General features: G+C 34.6%; 1 protein-coding gene across 24 annotated transcripts in view; it reads right to left on the bottom strand.

Annotated features, from left to right (window-relative positions):
* Positions 1–22,364, bottom strand: part of pde4d (phosphodiesterase 4D, cAMP-specific) — a 273,689-nt gene that overhangs the window by 20,607 nt on the left and 230,718 nt on the right. For 15 of the 24 annotated variants that reach the window (XM_073910162.1, XM_073910158.1, XM_073910163.1 and 12 more), the window contains 5 exons: positions 15,362–15,553; positions 11,738–11,774; positions 11,578–11,654; positions 11,171–11,220; positions 4,189–4,301 (listed from right to left, as the gene is read on the bottom strand). In XM_073910162.1, coding sequence (XP_073766263.1) covers positions 4,189–4,301; positions 11,171–11,220; positions 11,578–11,654; positions 11,738–11,774; positions 15,362–15,553 — 469 coding nt within the window. Of the gene's footprint in view, positions 1–4,188; positions 4,302–6,401; positions 6,486–11,170; positions 11,221–11,577; positions 11,655–11,737; positions 11,775–15,361; positions 15,554–22,364 lie in introns of all 24 variants that reach the window. The other 9 variants (XM_073910153.1, XM_073910154.1, XM_073910151.1 and 6 more) reach the window with 1 other exon arrangement.

Here is a 22,364-nt window from a genome sequence, read left to right as displayed (position 1 = left end):
ATGCAATTTAATGTCATTTACAAAGCATTAAAATGTTAATGCGTGTGAATGTTTGAGTTTTAAATACTAAAATCAGCTCTTTGTAGCTTAAAAATATCTAAAAATATCTTTAAAATATCTAACAAGTTTATTTCCGTTATTTGCTACACAGATCACTGCTTAATCAAGCCAAAAGTGTTCTGAGAAAATCATACATGCCTAAAAATACAATTCCAGAGTTAAAAAAGGATCTAAACTGATGCCGCATATACATTGTTGACAATTATGACAGTTAATAAATCATAAAAACAATGGCAGCTGGACATCTCTACACAATGTTTTTCATAGCAGACTATTTTTGATCCTGAAAGTGTGATTTCTCTCAGTCCAGTAGGATCTAGCACTTGCGTGGCGGCTGTGAGCCAGTTTTATACAGGATTTGCCACTACTGCTATTGCGAGTGTTAATGCATGCTAATGTTTGAGTCTTTATAAACTCTTCCATATGTAGCCTTATATAATTGATACCTGACCTTATTTGCTACACAGATAACAGCTTCATTAAAACAAAAGTGTCATTTAGCTTGAAAATCTTATGAAGTAATTTACACGGTTAATAACACTTTAGAGCTGTAAAACAGATCCAAATAGAAACTGATGAATGATGAATGCAATCCCTTTAACTGCCTGCTCAACCAAATGGTTGACCATGTTTGGACGGTTTTAAATAATGTCTGTTAAAGTCATTTAAAGAATGACTGTTTTAATTAATGGCTTATAAACACAGCAAAAATCAAACAAATATAATCCTTTTGCTTTTTTTCAAAAAAAAAAAAAAAAAAAAGAAAGAAAGAAAGAAAGAAAGAAAAAAAAGAAAAAAAAAGAAAAATGTTTTAAATTTTTATCTCATACTTCAAAAAATGAAGATGATTTAGTATTTAAAATGTTTTATTTTGATAATGTTTTGATAATAAATTGGTCTTACACTTCATATTTTCTGATTTTTCATAGTTTATGTATTATTTTCGGTACTTTTACCTCAAACCGACATAAACCATTTAGTAGAGGTTGATATTTTAGAAATTATGGGATGTGTTGAAAAAAAAAAATTTGAGTGTATCAACTAGCGGCATTAGGAGTTAAGATCCAATAATAATAATAATAATAATAATAATAATAATAATAATATCTTAATTATCCTATATTGGCATGGACAAAACAGGCCCATAGTCAGCCTTTAGAAAGGGGTGGTTCTTTTTTTCTGAAAAAGTGGAGGTTTTATAATGTTTTTTTTTTTTGCAGTTATTCTCCTCATTTTTCTATTTAATTATGCATTTTAGTAACAAGTTAAGAACTATCTTTGCTGGATTAGCTTCTCAGATGGTGATCATAACCAAACCTTTTTGATGCAACAAAAATATTTCCTACAATTGTCAAAGTACCATACTATTTTACTATGAAGTAATTGTTTACTAATTAGAATTTAAACTGTAAGTTTTTCCAGTTTTATAAATAATATTATGACATTTGCATTTTAAAAAATGAATAAAAAAATATGAAAAAGATTCTTAATTTTAAATACAAATTTATTATTCATTCATTCTTTTTGGCTTAGTCTCTTTATTAATCTGCGGTCGCCACAGTGGAATGAACCACAATCTTATCCAATATACTGTATGTTTTACACAGCGGATGCCCTTTCAGCCACAACCCAACACTGGGAAAGACAAATTTATTAACATTTATTATAAAATAAAAACAGAAATCTGGTAAAACTTGTTTTAAAATACAAACTGTAGCCTATGGGCAAATAAAAACAGGCCAGCACATTCAACTTCCCTCAGTCATAATTTGGCCACTTGAATAATTAAAAATTATTTTAAAGCCTTCTTCTATCTAAATTTTTCACAATATATGCTGGCATTGCAATGAAAAATTGGATAAATGAGCTCATATAGGGGTAACGATCTAGACTTTGTAAGTGGGGGGTGGGTCTTTCGAACCCCCTGAACCCCCCCTTGGCTACAGGCCTGTTATTAGAAATGAGTTATTGAAACTATTATGTTTAAAAAAGCATTGATAAAAAAATCTGTCTGTTAATCAGCAATTGGGGAAAAAAAAATAATGAGGGCTAATAATTTTGAATTTAACTGTGCATATATATATATATATATATATATATATATATATATATATATATATATATATATATATATATATATATATATATATATTTTTTTTTTTTTTTTTTTATTCCCCCCACCCACATATTACAGTAAACAGTTTTTACTGAGTGGTATACCATGAAAGAAATCAAGTACAATTGGAACATAATGATTTTTAAAATGACCTCAGAATAGAGCTATAAATAAACCTGTAAGTGATGCCAAAGTAAAGAGATTTGTGGCTTGGTATAGGATAAAAAAACGACTTAATTTAAAAAATAATGGCTAGAAAAAATGAATAAAATAAGTATTATTATGTTTATTATATAGTAATAAGTATCATGTTGCGTACTTGAAAACTACAGATACAAATTAATGAAGCACAACAAAAGTGTATTTTGGATGATTTCTTTTCCAAAATCTCAAAACTGACAGGTGCTTTTGTTTGGAGTGTCTCACCTTAATAAACGTTTTTTTTTTATGGCATCTGAGAATCTTTGCATCTGAGACAGCTAAAGCAGATTTCACTCAGTCCAGTAGGATCTAGCACTTGTGATTTATACGGGATACGCCACTTCTGCTACCGAGCTAAAGCAACAAAGCAGACTGACGGGCCTTGTGCATTTCCATGGATACTGGGCATGGAGGAGGAGCAGAGGGAGGGGGGGGGTTCACTTGAAACACATGCATGAAAATATGTGTATTTGACGCTTTTGTTACTGATGACCGGTCACCTCTGATAGACCTTTAGCCTGGTTGTATGAGAAATACTGGAAGCATCTGGAATCTGTTTTTTTTTTCTACGCTGTGGCTGAGCGCACTGGGCGAGATGAACACTACAGGCTGATTAGCATGCTGTATGTGTACTAGGGCCTTGCTGGAGACGGTGGGCATGCTCAGTGCAGCCCCAATGACGATTCTGCTGCTGTTTTTGCAAACAGTGAGAGCACTGGCTGAACGACAGCGAAGCATGACAATACACTGACACTCCATCTGAATCCACAAAACAACCGAATGCTTGAGTTACTGATGATGATGAATATTAATAATCCGACGCTCATGTATGAACATGATATTATAGAGTATGAAAACTGGTGATCTGGTGATATTTACTGGTGATGTGGTCAACCAGAATTAAACCAACAGCAGCCAAATTTAACACCAACATAAAAAAATAAAATAAAAATCAGGACACATTGTACCACAAGATGATATTATAAACAAGTACAAAATACTCAGCTCATGAAGCAGTTCAAATAAAATACAACAACAAATCCATAACAGATGCTCAGATTGTGAGAGAAGCATCTAAGAAATCATTAACTTCAATAACAATAATTTTTTTAAAACATTATAAATTATAAATACACAATAGTTTGCATTTGGAAGAGCATCTGCTGCGTAAAACAGATACTGGATAAGTTGGCGGTTCATTCTGCTGTGGTGACCCCAAATCGATAAAGGGACTAAGACGAAAAGAAAATGAATGAATGAAATGCACAATAGGTGCCCTGATTGAGATTGTGACTGAAGTTTGTAAACTTGTTATATAAATAAGTGGCTAAAATGTAATTTCTTTAAATGAATAAATCATATATTACAAAAAAAATGGAAAAATAATACCCTAATTGTGATTGTGAGAAAAAGTTTGAGATATAAAGAATTGAAATAAAATACAATAATAATATTAAGCAATAAATACACACTATGTGTCCTAATTTGGGATTTTATGTCAAGTATAAAATGAATAACTCAAATAAATTAAAACAAAATTGATTTAAAATATGCTACAAATACACAACCTGAAATAGCAATAAAATAATAAAAAGTTTTAAATCCAAAATAAGTGCCCAAGGTCATGCCTTGAAATTTGGAGTGAAGTTTGTAAAACTGATATAAGTAGTCAATAATTGCAAAATAAATGAAAAGAAATTGGCCTAAATTGAGATATTTTAAAAAATAATGACCCTCCATCACCTTGCAGAAGCACTCAGGTGAATCCTCAAACAGCTCAAGAGTAGATAAAAACACCTGTACGCTCTTACCTTGTTGGATGCCATCTCGCTGACCGAGTGCCTGGTCTGCAGGGTCTCCAGCTGGTCGAGGCACCAGTCCAGCTCCTCCAGGGTCTCAGTGGCCAGCTTCTGGTAGGCCTCCTCTGGAGGAAGAGAAGGAGGCAAGCGGTCAGATCTCAGCTGCTGTAGGGGTCTAGCTGAGGCTCCCAGCAGAGGGCCCAAACTGCTGTACACCGCCATGTTGGGATATCCCGACAGAACGCATGGGTGATTCTTCATGCTGTGCTGAAGCCCTCCACAGTGAATGATGGGGCTCCAAATCGAGCCAAAACACAAGGTCTCCAAAAACAGCAGAGGGGTAATCCGAACGAGGCGACCGGCAGTGGGAGAAGCAGGGGAACACTATATCCCTTAAGAAAACACACAAAGGGGCCACACAGATCAACAAGCTTGCTCACAAACAAAACCACGGCCGCAGAATCCACAGTCCTACATGTCAGGAAAGCTCTCATCCCCAGACGGAGCGAATGTCATTGCTGTTTGCAGGCCCATCTCTGCCTGATGGATGCCCCTCTACATCCAAGAAGCCGCTGGCCCTCAGGAGCGTGCAATCCGGCCCACAACAAAGCAGACAGGCATAGTGTCATAACAATAACACACACACGTACACACTCGCTCAGACACACACACACACGCAGAGCACACACGCAGAGCTGACGCCAACAGATGAGGGACTTGTGTCTGTCTCCGCTCCTGCCGCAAAAAAGACAACAGAGGTGCTGGCATCTGCCCGGCCCCCGTTCTCTGAGAGGTGGATGCCCTGCACGAGCGCGGGGCAGCCGAAGAGCGTCGCTAGCCGAACGTGAGCCGAGCTTCCTCTTGAAACAGAAGCCTGAAGCCTGCCAGTGCCGCTGCATGCAGGAGAGAGAGAGAGAGAGACAGACAGAGCTCCAGCCAAAACCTGGCCTGAACTCCAGCGGATGAGGAGCTCAGCCTGCATCACAGATGACACTAGCAGAAATAAGCTAGCTCTGGGAGAGAGAGAGAGAGAGAGAATGTGCTTTATGATATAGGTTTACAATCAGCTGCAGAATTTGAGTTCCCATTTCAAGTATTCTTACATTTCTTTGCTAAATTTCATCAAATGTTCTTTACAAGGCATTTGTGCACCTTGAAAAACCATATGACCATATGAGGGCATAAAACAAGTGGGAAAAAATAACAAAGGACTAACTATGCTTGACATGTTGCTTGTTTGAAGCAGCTATGACAACAAAGCCAGACAGAACGTATGCATGTGCCACATGTACACTCCTTTAACAATGCGTGCATTATCTTGTTCATTGGCTGTCTCTCTCTCTCTCTCTTTCTGCATGTGTGGTGGAGAACACAGGGCTGGGGTGCCACTTTCTCTGAAAGAGACTGCACTGACGTCAATGACATTCTTCTCGTGCTTAGCGCGACATCATACACCAGCCCATGAGAGGGCACTGGCTGCACAGACAGCAGAGCTGCTGCGAAAAGCTGAACTGGAATCCTGCAATCAGGATGACGATGCTCTCACTGCTGTGTCAACCAGGACATTCTCTCCAGAATCATTTTAAATATGATTAATATACAGTCTATATATATTTACACCTCAGACCATATCATTTATTGTAGAAAACTTGTCCTAGAATTGTAGAAAACGTGTAATACCATTAATGTTTGCAATTCTTGATGTACACTGTGGAATATGAAATATTTATTATTAGAAATTAATATAAGTACATATTCAACATTAATATATCTCCACATCGTGTAATTATTTTGATCAAAAACTTTAGTAAGACTTTATTTGAAGGTATCCTTGTTACACATGTTCCATGTAATTACATTATTTACACTTAATTATGTATAATTATCCCCAACTAACCCTAGACCTAACCTTTATCCTGGCCCTAACCATATAGTACAGGGGTGTCCAAACTCGGTCATGGAGGGCCAGTGTCCTGCATATTTTAGTTCCAACCCCAATTAAACACACCTGAACCAGCTAATCAAGCTGGTTCTAGGTATACTAGAAACATCCAAGGAGGTATGTTGAATGAAGTTGTAGCTTAACTATGCAAAACATTGGCCCTCCAGGACCAGAGTTTGGACACCCCTGATATAGTAAATAAAAAGTACTTACTATACTAAGAGCCTGGTTTCTCTCTAGGTTTTTTTTTCCTTTAAATCCTCAATTAAAGTATGTTCCTCACCACTGTCGCCATTGGCTTGCTTGGTTTGGGTCTTGTGGAGCTGCGCATCGGTGGATTTGCTCTTCAGTGTTTGGACTTCCAGCACTGAAAATTAAACCACAATGAACTGAACTTCAACTCTGAAAACTGGACTGACTAGAACTAGAACTTCTGTGTTAATCTGCTTTGATACGATCTACATTGTGAAAGTGCTATAGAAATAAAGATGAATTGAATTGAATACTAATTAATGCCACTCAATGTAGTTCAATGAATATTTACACTGTGCCAAGGACACCTTAAAATAAAGTGCAACCCAAGTTTTTATCAATTGACATCCCTAATTTAAATGTAATTGTCACTCCAGAAATGTACATGTTAAAAATGGTTCTGCCCCTTGCTTCAATTTAAGTCTATTTATCACTTGTTTTATTGTCTGTGCAAGTCTAATCACACCTCTTAACAAGCTGTAGCTTTTTAGGACTCAAGCCATAGCAAGCCCTACTAATTAGTCATTTAGGTGACACACAGCGACTTAGAAAACACTTATTACGAAGACAATCTCCCTGTAGCATTATAAGGCCTAAACAGCAACGTGTCTTTAGGACATAACCTCCTGATGACCAGCTCAAATCTTGTACAATCCCAAACATTATGGCTGTCTACAGCCATCCAGGCACTTTTAATTGTAACATGTAGAGCTGCATGGTATTGGAATTTTTTTAAATTATGATTTTTTGCTTTTCTGCAATATTTATTCCTTCTATTTTTTTTTCGACTTAGTCCCTTTAATAATCAGGGGTCACCACAGCAGAATGAACAACTTATCCAGCATATGTTTTAGGCAGCAGATGCCCTTCCAGCTGCAACCCATCACTGGGAAACACCCATACCCTCTCACTCTTGCATTCATACACATACACTATAAAATAATATAATATAATATAATATAATATAATATAATATAATATAATATAATATAATATAATATAATATAATATAATATAATATGTTTCCAAGTGATGGGTTGCAGCTAAAAGGGCATTCACTGCGTAAAAAATATGCTGGATAAGTTGGCAGTTCATTCTGCTGTGGTGACCCCAGATTAATAAAGAGACTAAGCCGAAAAGAAAATGAATGAATATAATATAATATAATATAATATAATATAATATAATATAATATAATATAATATAATATAATATAATATAATATAATATAATATAATATAATATAATATAATATAATAATACATGATAGTAACAATACTTTACTGTTTTTCTGGGATGTTTAACAGTATTTGAATATAATATAATAGTACACAAAAATATATAATAATAATAATAATAATAATAATAATAATAATATAAAATAATAATAGTCTTGTACACGCAATCTAATACAATTAATCAAACTTTGTTAATAGAATTTTGTGCCCAAAATGTTTTAAACTAGGCATGCACTGAATTTTTGACCACTAAAAATTTATCGGCCAAAAGAGAAAAAAGAAAAAGAAAATAAGCACACCTTCGAAAACTTTGCATGTGGGCCTGGGTTAACTTTCAAAATAGCTCAATATTCTACTCTGTGGATCCTGGCCCTAACCATACAGTAAGTACTAAGTGCATGTAATTAATTTACAGTACTTAAATAGTTACTCTGTGCCAAGGGCATCTTAAAATAAAGTGCAACCCAAGTTTTAATCAATTGACATCCCTATTTTAAATGTAATTGTCACTCCAGAAATGTACAGTGTATACTAAATGCTAAAAATGGCTCTAACTCTGGCTTAAATTTAAGGCTGTTAATCCCTTTTTTTGATGCACAAAATCAAAAACCTTGGATGCGTGTCTTGGTTATCACTCAAAATAGCTCAATAATCTACTCTGTGGATGTTCTGTTTATGTACACGTACAGTTGAAGTCAGAATTATTACCCCTCTATAATTTTTTTTTTCTTTTTAAAATATTTCCCAAATGATGTTTACAGAGCAAGGAAATTGTCACAGTATGTCTGATATTTTTTCTTCAGGAGAAAGTCTTATTTGTTTTCAGTGAGAATAAAAGCAGTTTTAAATTTTTTTAAATCAATTTTATGGTCAATATTATTAGCCACTTTAAGCTAATTTTTTTCGACTGCCTACAGAACAAACCATCATTATACAATAACTTGCCTAATTACCCTAACCTGCCTAGTTAACCTAATAAACCTAGTTAAGCCTTTAAATGTCATTTTAAGCTGTATAGAAGTGTCTTGAAAAATATCTAGTCAAATATTATTTACTGTCAGCATGGCAAAGATAAAATAAATCAGTTATTAGAAATGAGTTATTAAAACTATTATGTTTAGAAATGTGTTGAACAAATCTGCTCTCTGTTAAAAAGCAACTGGGGGAAAAAATAAACGTGGTCTCATAATTCTGACTTCAACTCTATGTATACATTGCTATGCACTGCACATGCATCAGAAAAGCAAAGTCTGCTCAAATAATGCGCCGACAGGACATTTCTATGTAGTATACTTGTTTTTGCTGCTTGCGATAGCTCTACTGTGCTGTCATGGCAACAAATGACACCTCTTGACTCGTTCGCTGTCAATAACATGAGCTTATTTTATGGCCCTGTATTTTTAAAAATCTGTATGATTAGCATTATTGAGCAAAATTTTTCGTACACATTTTTAAAAATATTATTTATTAAAATAATAAATTATTTTACAAAGCAATTTTCATATTTTGGAATTTGCAGTTTTGGCCCTGAATTTTTATTTCCGTCGCGTCCCTACTGGCTACATCCCTACTCACTACTACTAAACTGGCTTGAAATGCTTACACAGCCCTGGCCTTAAAAACGTATGCAAATGTTAAACTTTCACTCTCATTTAGTTATACTTAGCAATGAGTCCACATTCCACTGTGGAGCCTGATCAACAATAACCCCGACCCAACATTGCACATCCTACATGCGCACATTGTGAAACCATACATCGTGCCGCCCTGGTCACATGACATATGAACTCAGCATGGGTCGGTAAATTGTATAATGTGTCCATCTGCTCACTGCTTCTAGTACAAATCAATAGAATAAATCTATAACATTGGTGCTTTTCATCTGTGCGGCTGAACGCTCTGCTCATGCTAAACATCCAACGCAGTTCTAGGTCAAACACCTGCATCTCAAAAACAAGCTTTTCCTTAAACCTCATAAACAGAGCACCACGATTATACCAAAGCGCAATATTTCTGAAGGCATGCTAAATGATAAAGCTGATATATGCATAAGCAAACAATTATGAAAAATAGAAGCTTCACTTTGTGCATTCAGGGTATGGTGACATGTTTCATTTCTCTTATCAGCTTCAGGGAGTGATATGTGACGTCTGGATGTTGCCCTCATGCTGGTATAGACAAAACGGAAGGTGCCACACAAGGACAAGCTCATCCCTCATATCACACAGTTCTCCAAACAACCCTTATCCCAAATACAAAACCAAGCCAAAAGACCACAGGAAGAGCTCTTTGGAGAATCTGGATATCTTACGAAAATCTGTTATGCAGTTTTGATTTTGATAACTGACGCTAAATCTATTACAAAACTGATTTAGTAACTGATATAAAGCTGAAATAAAAGAGCACACAAGTATTTGAAATACACTTAAAGGGATAGTTCACCCAAAAATGAAGATGTACTCACTATTTACTCATCTCATCAAGTGGTTCCAAATCTTCATGAGTTTCTTTATTCTGTTAAACGCTAAAGAAGATTTTAAAGAAAGCTGGAAATCTGTAACCATTGACTTCGATAGTAGGAAAAACAAATACTATCAACCCAGGCTCATTTTGGATATGTATCCCTGTATACATTTCTGGAGAGTGCGAAAAACGTACCAGGAGCTACGTTTTTTTTGCAGGTTTTGTTTTAGCAAATCTGCCAGAGGCCATTGTGTACGTTTTTTTCAGATCTCAAATTTCTCTTGCGAGTATTCACGCCTGCTGTTCTCATGAAAATCCACCAGAGGCCGCTGTCCACTGACTGACCTAACAACTAATATCCCAACCTGACCCCTTCCCCAAAAACAACCGAGAGTGTTTTCAAAATCAGATCTTACCACGTTCTCACCCTGTTATTTACTTGTTTATTATATTTTTATTGCCTATTGTTTTAGTTTAACCTGCTTTCTGGAATCGTTCTTTGCGGAACTTGTACCACTTCATCACGGTCAACTCCTCTCTGTGTCTTACGTCCACTGATGTTCGTGACGAGCCACTGGGCAAACTGGTAACAATGGAAAAGCCGTGCATATGGAGGTAAGTGGTCAGTTGGTAGCGTAAAAAAAAAACCATAAGTCGTCAGCGGTGTCATACTGCTTCGTAGCAGTCAATTTAAAGACAAAATGCAGCCATAGGTAGCTCTGGCTACATATTTCCCGCTCTCCAGAAATGTATACAAGGGTACGTTTTCACAATAAGCCTGTGTTAAATACTATGGAAGTCAGTGGCTAGAGGTTTTCAGCTTTCTTCAAAATATCTTCTTTTCTGTTCAACAGAAGAAAGAAAGTCAAACTAATTTGGAGCAGGTAAAGCGTGGATTAATGACAGATTTTTCAGTTTTGGGGGAACTATCCCTTCTGAGAACTAAATGACTAAAGGAAAGAAAAAGTCATTTTAAAAAATGGAAAAACAAAAAAACTAAGAATTCTTAGTATATAAACAATACAAAAGTAGGCCTTGTCTTCAATTTTGTTGGCAATATTAAAATAATAATATTACATGTAAGTAAAGGTAGATATACCTGTGTAGGAGGTCTTTGTGATGGGAGGTGGGTTACACATGGGGGATCTCCTGTTTAACAAAATAAATAAATAAATAAATAAATAAATAACAGTCAGACTGCTGTTAACACACAACATATGGGTCAAAGACATGTTGGTGTCCATGTTAAATTAAAGAGAAGTGTCTACTTTAATGTTTCATCTATTACTGAATGGCATTTGATGGGTATACATGATTAAATTGTATTTATAGAATCAAAAGGAGGACACATTCTGATTTATAAGGAAAAACTATATTACACTTTTATTGTTGTGATTCTTATACAACTTTCTTTTTTAACCCATATGCATATTCCATCAATGTTAGAGAGAAAAAAAATAAAAAAGAGAATAAAAATGTGAAGATTTGAAACTGCAAATGACTTACTTGTTATTTGATCTTTCCTGTTGTACATTTGTTAAAGCAGCAAAATTATTCCGGACAGTTCTTAAACTCGCCAGAACCTGAGAGAAGAAAAGTATTTGATTTATTTCTCTGTTGCCAAATCCTCTCCTTTTAAACTTCAACATATAAAATATAGCAATACCTGTGCAAAAGGGGTAACAATCATGTCATCACCATGTCTGCAAAAAAAAAAAAGGATTAATCACTCTGTTACGATCACCAGTAATCCAGCCTGTGCAGATCGCTGGTAAACACAGTTCGCTAACGAACTACAAATTTGCCAACAAAAGAACTGCAATATCCAGTAATGCACCACTCAAGCCTGGTTTATACTCGACACATCTGCTAGTACGCTTGAGTGCGCGGGGCGAATGTGACATCATCGCAGAGTTTGCAGAGGTTCGCGCAACATGATTTCTGCTGGTGGAGCGCATGATTTTTTTTTTTAAAAATCTCGAGCAAAAAGTGCGTGCGGCGCCGCAAGTGGCTTGAATATGAAGCACTTTGAAGAGATTTTGTTTGAAACAATATGCCTGTACAGACATCTTTATGATCTGTGATCAAAGAGATAACCAAATGATCAATAATTCTTGGCTAAAAGAATTATTCTTGGCTAGAAATTGCAAATGCAGTGTGAAAGGAAAAAAGTTTTTGTTAAAAAGTTTGAAAAAACCTGAGGGATACGTTTGTTAAAGCCAAAAGAGGCCATGGCAAAAGTGGAGACCGAGGTACACAATTACAGAAATATGTGTTTCCACCATTTATAGATTTTACACTGATGTGTTTAATTTTAAACAATTTCATTGTTACAAAACTATAATTAAGGTACAAATCCTTTCTTTGATAACTGGAAAGAAATGTTTCAATCTATTGGTTTACAACAGGCATGTCCAGACTCGGTCCTGGAGGGCCGGTGTCCTGCAAAGTTTAGTTCCAACCCCAATCAGACACACCTAGGCTAGCTAATCAAGCTTTTACTAGCCATACTAGAAACATCCTTGCAGGTGTGTTGAAACAAGTTGGAGCTAAAATCTGCAGGATGCCGGCCCTCCAGGACCGAGTTTGGACACCCCTGGTTTACAATATACTGTTGGCCTGTTTTTCTAGGCTGTATTGGTGATAATGGTCAGGAATGTTGGACCATTATTGCCTTTTTAGCATAAGGAAATGACAGAAACTAGCCAGACAGTAATGTTTGAATTTTGGAGCGGGCTAAATCAAAAAAAAAATCTGTATCTTTTAGTAAGTGTACTTTTTTTGCTTTTATTCTTGTCATAATAAAAATATTTTTGTAGAGTAACCCATTTTCTCTTGTTATTTCTATATTAATAAAATTATAATGCATCAAAGTTTAATTAAAAATCTTGAATGGTTATAAAAACCCTTATAATCATTTAATTAATTTATAAAAACAATAAAAATAATTAGCTTAAAAATCTTGAGCGATATTAATGATATGACGTAGTTACAGAAACTTTCTACTTCTCTGTTTATCCATCTGATTTTACGGTCACTTTCTTTTGACTGCCCCTTTCGTTTTAAAGAATATTACAGCAGCAAACGCGGCAAATATAAAAACCTCTGTTTTCGCAAGGTGCGTGCGCAGTCAGCGGAGGTGCATGATGCAGCTCCAAGCGAAAGTATAAATCCAGCTTCACACACCTGGCCTAGATCCTCTCTGATTGCAAGCACTTACAGCTGAAGCTGCTCATGAACTGATTACATTAACTATAAAGAGAGCACACAAACACATCAGGGCTGACGCCTGTTTCACACCGCAAGCGTCAGCGGCGCGTGAGCAGAGCGTGAGCAGCGCGTATGTCGAGCAGTAGCAGCACGCAGGCGTTTGCCTTTCACACCAGCTGCGTCTGCAGCGCACAGCTCTTCGGCAGCTGCTCCAGAGATCAACCTATCTCTGTCTATTCTATCTAGTTACCCCTCTATATACAAATACACTTTTTAAACTTTTCATCTGTACCAAGGCCCCTCCTATGCTGTTTCATTAACCTGCAAATGTTTATTTTACAAATTTTATAGATCAAATAGTACTGTATGCTTCTAAAGCTAACTTATATGAGAATTGTCTACAGTCAGAAGACAATCGCCTGTGATATCATGTCATTTGTTTTTTGATTATCAGGTTGCTGTAGACCTAGTTATAATCATATTTATACAATATAGTTATAATGATATTTATACTTGATCAAACTAGTGTTACTTTCTCCGCTTTAGTGATGTCCAGCGGCAGAATAACAGCTCGTTAATTCATGCTCGTGCAGATGATGAGACGGACAAAAGTAATTAATGCATGCCATTCTTTTACTTATTTTCGTGTTGTCAGATTCACAGTGCAAACAGCTCCCGGTAGGAATAATTCGAGTGAACATAAAACAAAGCCGATTAAAACTTTCTTGCTCTGCTAGCTGCACAGAACACAGCGAGCTCACATAATCCAGCTTGCGTGTCGCACTACACTACCCACAATACACTTCGCTATGGACTACAAATCCCGTAAATATTCCATTTCCCCTCTCCTACAACACTAGTGTGCAACTTAAGCAAAACTGATAGTAAAATAGTTTTACATTTGATTTTGTAGTTCGGGCCTAAATAAATGTTTGTTGCCGTTTTTAATTGTTTTAAGTTCATTTGAATGACTATATATAAACCATTTGACATTATTAACGTATTTATTGGGTAAAATTGTTAGTTTTTACTGTCATTCAATGTGTTTTGGTCATTCTCAATGCACTGTCACTTTAATTGAGCGTGAGCAGCGCGTCAAAAATAGACCCAGCGCCGAAACTATCGCTACACTGCTGCTTCGGCGACGCTCACGCCTCGCTCTGACGCGCTGCTGCTGCGTGCGGTATGAAAGCTCTAATCTGTTAACATGGACGCCGAAAACACACGCGCTGCTCACGCTCTGCTCACGCGCCGCTGACGCTTGCGGTGTGAAACAGGCGTGAGTCTTGTTATACTGTTAGTGAATATTATGACGTGTTTTCCTTCCCTCGCCTCGTCTTGCAATGTACCAATCTTTGCTTTGTTTTGTTTGTTTATTCCTGTCTGCTGCCTGCCTTTGACCACCTTTCTGCTTATTGGCTGCGATTTTGGATTGCCTGTATACATATGTTTGCCCAGTGTTGACCGTTGCTTGCCTGACCATCTCTGCATAATAAATCTGTGTTTGGATTCGCACTTCCTTTGTCAGCGTCTCTTCTTGTGACACACTATTACGCCCCATTTACACGGGGCTTCAGCGTCAACACTTAACTGAAGGCGTGTCTGAAGTTGGGGCTACCGCAATCGTCATAGTAGCGTCAGCCAGTAAAATTCAGTTAGCAATAGGCCACTGTCTAGCTGGTGTGTTTGCATCCAGCAATCTGATTGACTGACACTTCCATCTGGGCTTGAAAAATTGAGCTAGTCCCAACATCTGCAGCGAGCAACGCTTCTGAAGCGGTGCCGACGGATCACCAATGCAGTTCGGCAACGCCTGACGTTACCCATTCAAAGTGAATGGGAAACGTTGACGCTGACGCCTCGTGTGAATGGGGCGTTACAAAACCATTGGCTTTCTCTTATTGAGAACTGAAATTTAACTAGCTCATAGGGAATGCATTTTATAATGACACTGACGGCATGCAATGTAAAAATCCTCTCATAACTAGACATGAATTTGCAATAATAAAAGGTGCATATTATTAAAAAGTGCACAGGCCACCAAAACTGTTCTCTGTCTATAAGAAAGACTCTGGCTTACATGTCACTGGCGATGGAGGAGTTTCTGGACATGGACTTTGGTGAGAGGTCGTAGTCACTGTCTGAACGGTACAGAAAGGACTCTCTCCTCTGGCTGTGGACGAAATTGGCCTGGAGGATGAGACCTGAGCCTGGACTGGCCATTGGATCCAGCGGACTGCGACCTGAAGAGGTGCCATTGTCCACATCAAAGCTGAGGAGACAAAAAGACAGGACAGGACAGTTAGTGCTGTGTTAGATGAGAAGATGTAGACTTTAACTAGACCAGCTGATACCATTCAACATTTATTTCAGGTTTATTTCCTTTTTTTTTTTTTTTTTACAGCAATTGACTGTAAGAAATGCTGAGTTCCACACAATTAAGTAATTATTACTTATTAGATTTTACACATTTAAGTAGATTGAATATAAAACAATCAAGTTGTCCCCAAAAAAACTCAATAATTGTGTTGTTTTAGCTCATTTTAAATAAGCAGTTTGAAATAGCAACAAATGTCATTTTTGAGTGTTGTATAAAATGTGTTAAAACAGTTGTGAACTAAATTTTAATTAATAATAATAATAATAATAATAAAAAACTATATTTTTTGACTTTTACATATTGATTTTAGTGTTGTACTGCCAATTTCAGTGTTTGCTCTTTTCCACTTGTTTGCTGTATGAAAAAAAGAACTGTATTTAAGTAACCATAATCTAAATATTATGGGAATTATGAAAAACATAAACATAAATATATCAAAATATTAAACATTAACTCTAATATGCAACACGTGTACAACAAAATGAAATGAATTGAAACAAAGTGAAGCAAATCAAAAATAAAACGAAACAAAATTAAACAAAACAAAATGAAACCCAAACATAACAAAAATAAAATAAAATAAATATATAAAATATTCCAAATATTATGATAAATAATAATAAATTATAATTTAAATATATACAAATAATAAGCATTAATTACAATAACACAACACGTGAACAACAAAACAAAATGAAACAAAATGAAACTAAGTGAAACAAAATGAAACGAAAAAACGAAACAAAACTAAAATAAAAGAAATGTTAAAATATTCCAAATATTATTATATAAATATTAATAAATTACAATATTAATATATATCCAAAAATTAAACATTAATTGTAATAACACAACACGTGCACAACAAAACAAAACAAAAATAAACAAAGTGAAGTAAAAAATTAAACAAACCAAAACAAAATGAAAGGAAACAAAACCCAAATGAAACAAAACAAAAAATTAAACAAAACGAAAAAAGAAAAAAAAAAAGAATTCTACATTTGCACTAATTTGACCAACTTTTTAATTAAGGACACTTCAGCGAAGTATTGCGAAAGCAGCAAGGTAATAAAATACAAGCTACACAAAAAACTGTTACAACAACAAGAAAGAAAACAAACTAAAAATGCTTCTGGCAAAGTTAATTTAGGAGGGCTTCCCCGACCCAGCAGGAGTGCCGTCCTTAACCTTCATCCCTTTAGTCCTTAGATCCTCCCAACTGTGCTTACACCACGCTGACCCCTAATCCCCGGGGAGCATTAATATAATTGGGTATTTTCCTGACGTGCGCAATGACGTGGGCCACACGTCTTATTCCCGCACCGCCACCGTCATCACCTCTATACACACTCACAGCTGAGACGCAGATGAATAAATGCGCATTAGAGGGTCAGACTGAACTGCTTTGCACAAAAAGAGCCAATAATTCATGACCCACGTAACTCAGGGGATTGAGTTTTGTTTTGACGGAGAACAAATGTCAGCGAGAGTGAAGCTCGTGCATGCGACCTTTCTATTGTTCAGCCGGCGCAATCAAAACAACAACATTTGGAGTCTGTGTTCAGCACTAACAGGTCATGCCATTTGACTTCATTTCTGGGTTTCACTGACTTGTTCATAGTAAAGACGATACACTGCAGACAAAAAAATCCAAATAAAATACAGCACAGTTTTTAGCTTTTCAGAAAGTTTTTTTTTAAGACTAATGTAAAGAAAACTTCCGTACTTTTAGTGTTTCTTTTATCACTCTTTATATGTGTTTTCAATAAAAACATAATTTCTCAAAATCAGTTTTACAGTCATAAATCTCCAATTTAATTAACATCACTTACTTAAACCAGACCTGTATTCCGAATGTTTTAACTGAGGCATATGTTTATATACAGTATAGCTTCTCTTGTTATATATAACCAGTGTTGTGGAAAGTTACTTTTGAAAGTAATCCATTACAATATTGAGTTACTTCTTAAAAAAAGTTACTTGTTGCATTACTTAAGGCCGACTCGCACTGCGTGGTTTTTTATAATCCTGAACGAGCAGCATGTCAGACTGTATGAACATGGTTAACATGTCACACGGTAAGATCTCAGCTGTCATAACATCACACTGAACGACAATGAAGACCAAACACAAAAGAAAATGTCCCCGGAGTTTGACGTCATTCACCCTTGACACTTTCACTATCCCGCGTTCTGAATTGATTCATCACAGCAAATGTAAACAATATGTAGCGGCAATTTTTACAATGATTAAACCAGGAAGAAAAAAACTGTTTTGACATTTGGCCGCGCTCATTTGAATTGACGCATGAATTGGGTCCTCAAATTCGGAGCTCCTATTGGTTTTGTTGATTGGCGCTCATCAGAGCTGTTGTCACACTGCAGGAAAATGTCTGAAATCTTCTGAAAATGCAGAACTTCATCAGCGGCTGTCTGTGAACATGTCAAACCAACGATCAAAGACCACCGATTTTAGCCTAGGAGTTCAGGAATCTTTTAGGATTTCCCAAATTTGTCTCAGATGAAAAAAAATTCTGGCTGAAATCTCCCAGTGTGAGCAGGGCTTTAGTTACTTTCTATAGTAAATAAAGTATTACATTACTTCTGAGTTACTTTTCCGTTTTTATTACCTGGTTGAGACTTGGTCTCTTTCAGAACTTTCTTTCTTTTTTTAATAGAGGTGTTCTGCAGTTAACAACGCACTGTATAACCTACACCTTCATTTGCTTAAAAAAAAAAAAAAAAAAAAATCACATAAAAAAAATAATAAAAGTTTAGGATAATGTTATCTTAGAACTTAGAACTCTGACCCCAGAGCTATACATGCCCGATATACAGATTAATGAAAGTTTAAAGCACATTGAAAAAAAATTCCAATTAAAAAATGTATCTTTCATTTCAGTTTAATATTATTTGTTTTATTTTTCAAGTAATATATTTTAAGTTCAAAACATAGTTAAATATAAATGTTTTTGAGTAAGAGCTCAACTAAGAAATCTTTGTTTTGACCAATATAAAATTTTATGGTTAAACATGCAATTATACTGATCATATTTTTATGGGAATAGTTTTTTTTTTTTTATTATTATTCAAGCTATATCTTCTTAACAATTTAAATGAATTGACTTTCTTCAACAAGCCAAATATGCTTTGCACCAGGTGATTTAAAATTGTTCTCGTGGAGATAATAAAATATTGTTTAAGGCAAATTATTATTTTTTTTTTTTATCTAAATTGTTTTAATTGGAAGATTGAAAGCTTTTTCCAGTGCAAAGTATCTGCTACTTTTGTACTATTTGTTTTAGATCAAATCACAGTCCATTGAGACAAGCCCCTTTTCCTTTTCTTTATTGCACTCAAAATAATGAACTCATTCTCTCATCACTCCAATTCTTTTATTTTTTTGCTCGTTCAAACTACTTACTTAAAAATGAGCTGAAACAACACAATTCATAGGATTTCATTGAGACAACTTAATCTTTTCATGTTCATTCCACAAATTTGTTAAAAGAATTAAGTTAACTTAATCGATTTGTGTTGGGACAACATGAATAAACTGTGTAGAACCCTGCATTTTTTACAGTGCTTGAAAGCATTATTCTTTGTGAATAGTTTATTTTAATTCTATATATATATATATATATAACTAATTAACTAAACTAAAAAGTAAAACTAAAAACTAAAAAACTAAAAAGTATGACATTTTCAAAAAAGTAACTCAAATATTATTTCCATTTTGGACACACTTAACAATAAGGTTCATTAGTTAATGTTAATTAATGCATTTACTAACATGAACAAACAATGAACAATACATTTACTACAGTATTTATTCTTGTTAGTTAACATAAGTTAATGAACATACAGTTGTTTATTGTTAGTTCATGTTAACTCCCGGTGCATTAACTAATGGTAACAAGCACGGACTTGGATGCTAATAATGCATTAGTAAATGTTCAATTATGATTAATAAATGCTGTATATGTGTTGTTCATGATTAGTTAATGTTAGTAAATGCATTAACTAATGAACCTTATTGTAAAGTGTTACCACCATTTTTTTTTAAAGTAATGCGTTATTTTACCTGTTACTTAGAAAAATTATATTATTATGCAACTCCCATTACGTGTAATGTGTTATCCCCAGGATTGTACATAACATTTTATTCTACAAATATTTGTGAATTGAGAATGTACATTATTTCATATATTTCTGCCTGCTCCCAGTATTGTCTCTTTTAATGCCGTAACAAAAGAAACAATACTTTCAAACCTGACTGACATTCAATGTTCATATTTTTGTGTTTAAATATAAATGCAAATTAGTCCATATTTAAATAGACAAAACCTCATTTGCATATTCAAACATAACATTTTTAAAACTTGTATTACCAAAAATGTTAATGTCCGATTCGTAATGCAATCAGTCAACTGATGAAATGTGATTAAAAGCAATAGTTAATGTTTTTAGGCTCGTCAGCGGAGTGTCCTGCTGATGTGCTGGCCTGATCTCTCTCGGGTCACATCACAGGAATGCACCGGCTCATACGCGCTCAACTACAGACATGCATTATGAATGAGACGCTTCTCCTTTTACTGTAAGCCACAAAAATGCACTGACGCTTATGCTACAATGGGGAGTCTGAGCGCTCATAATAACCATGCACAAGTCAGCACCAATGTGTGTTTGTTTTGGATGAAAATAAGAATTTCACTTCGAAAGTAACAAGTAATAATTACTACAGCCTAAATAACATACATATATCTGTTTTTACAGAGTAAATATATTATAGAAAAGTATTTTTTTTAAATGTCGTACCTCAAAAAAACTGCACAAAATGTTTGACAGACTAATATACAGTACCAGTAACATTCACATTTAATGAAGCATTTAAAATATTTTTCTGCTCAACAAGTCTTCTTTTATCAAAATAAATAAATAAATATAAAAACAGTATTATTGTGAAATATAACTATAATCTTAAATTAAGTGTTTGGTAGTGCATAAATGTACTGTAACAAAAACTGTATTTAATAAATAAAAAATCTGTGAACAGTCACAGTTCTGTGCATGTGAAACAAAGTAATCTAAAATAACTAAATAAGTTAATGAACAAACCAGCATTTCAATACCATTAAAAGTTTTGGGATTCGTTTCAAAGCTTTACAAGAAAGTATCTTAAAGGCTGCTCTAAAAATAATTGACAAAATATTTGTAATAACAACAATATTACTAAAAGTGTCCGTTTGAAATTATGAAAATACAATATGGTAAAATAGTTTTTTATGCAATTTGTAATAGTCACACATTTCTAATAAGTATTATTTTCTCCATGTTCAAATTTGCAAATAAACCTTGCAAAACTCACTGTAAATAAAACTATCAACTCTCTTTTGTAATGAAAAAGTAACAAATCCTTTAAAAACATATACATAAAACATACACAAAACTAAACTAAAATAAACATTAAACATAATTCTATAAAAAATCATAAATAAAATAAATTTGATTTAATTAAAAATAAAATAAAATGTCATTTAATTAAATTAAATTTAATTAAATTTAAGCAAGGCAAGACAAGGCAAAGTATGGCAAGGCAAAACAAAACAAAACAAAACTAAACTAAACTAAACTAAACTAAACTAAACTAAACTAAACTAAACTAAAAAAAACTTTAGTTTTTACTAAAAAGTTAGTTTGATCTTTCAAAACAGAAATTTCAAAAGAAAATCATGTTATTTACATTTTTTGTTGTATCACAGTAAAAATTTTATGCATTCTTCTTGAATAAAATATTGAAATAAACAAACAAACAAATAAATAGATAAATAAATAAAAATAAATAGATAAATAAATAAATAAATAAATAAATAAATAAATAAATAAATAAATAAATAAATAAATAAATAAATAAATAAATAAATAAATAACATTTATGGGTAAGCCTGGCGTCTACACTTCTCTGGCATCTTATTTTAGATTGTTAATGCTGGTGTTGCGCTACAGCATAGATAGCCTGAGAAGCAAACTTTTGAAAACAAAGGCGTGGCTGTCCACAGTCGCTTTCTGATTGGTCTTCTGGACTACTGTGTATCACTGCCTGATTCGTTAAGTCCGGATTCGTGCAAGTACAAATACTGACAAAAACATGTGCGTGTGAGCAAAACCAAGTGAGTCACATATTGTGCATTTTAAATTTGGCTATATTCATTCATTTTCCTTCAGCTTAGTCCCTTTTTATGAGGGGTTGCCACAGCGGAATGAACCACCAACTATTCCAGCATACGTTTATGCAGCGGACGCACTTCCAGCCACGACCCATTACTGGGAAACACCCATAAACTTTCACATTCACACACACTGATACACTACGGCCAACTTTGTTTATCCAATTCACTTACAGCACATGGGGAAACTCATGCCAACACAGGGAGAACATGCAAACTCCACACAAAATAACAAAATAAAGAGAATACAAAACAAAATAAAGAAAAATTTTCATCCTGTGTAAATGGCACCTCATGTTTCTTCATCTATAGAGAGGGAAATCACTCACTTCTCCCATGATCCTCTCTCTACTGTATCACCTTGTTTTCACTTTGCAAGTTTCTCAATTTATTTGCTCTATCAAATAAGCAGCATGTGAAGGTCTCCATCTGTTCCCAGTACAAGGATCACTGTCTGTTTAAACTGCACTTAACATA

Source organism: Danio rerio, chromosome 8 (genome assembly GCF_049306965.1).
Source record: "Danio rerio strain Tuebingen ecotype United States chromosome 8, GRCz12tu, whole genome shotgun sequence".
NCBI classification, from domain to species: Eukaryota; Metazoa; Chordata; class Actinopteri; order Cypriniformes; family Danionidae; genus Danio; species Danio rerio.
The sequence above is the reverse complement of the archived record's forward strand: the minus strand, read 5'-3'. Positions and strand labels throughout refer to the sequence as shown.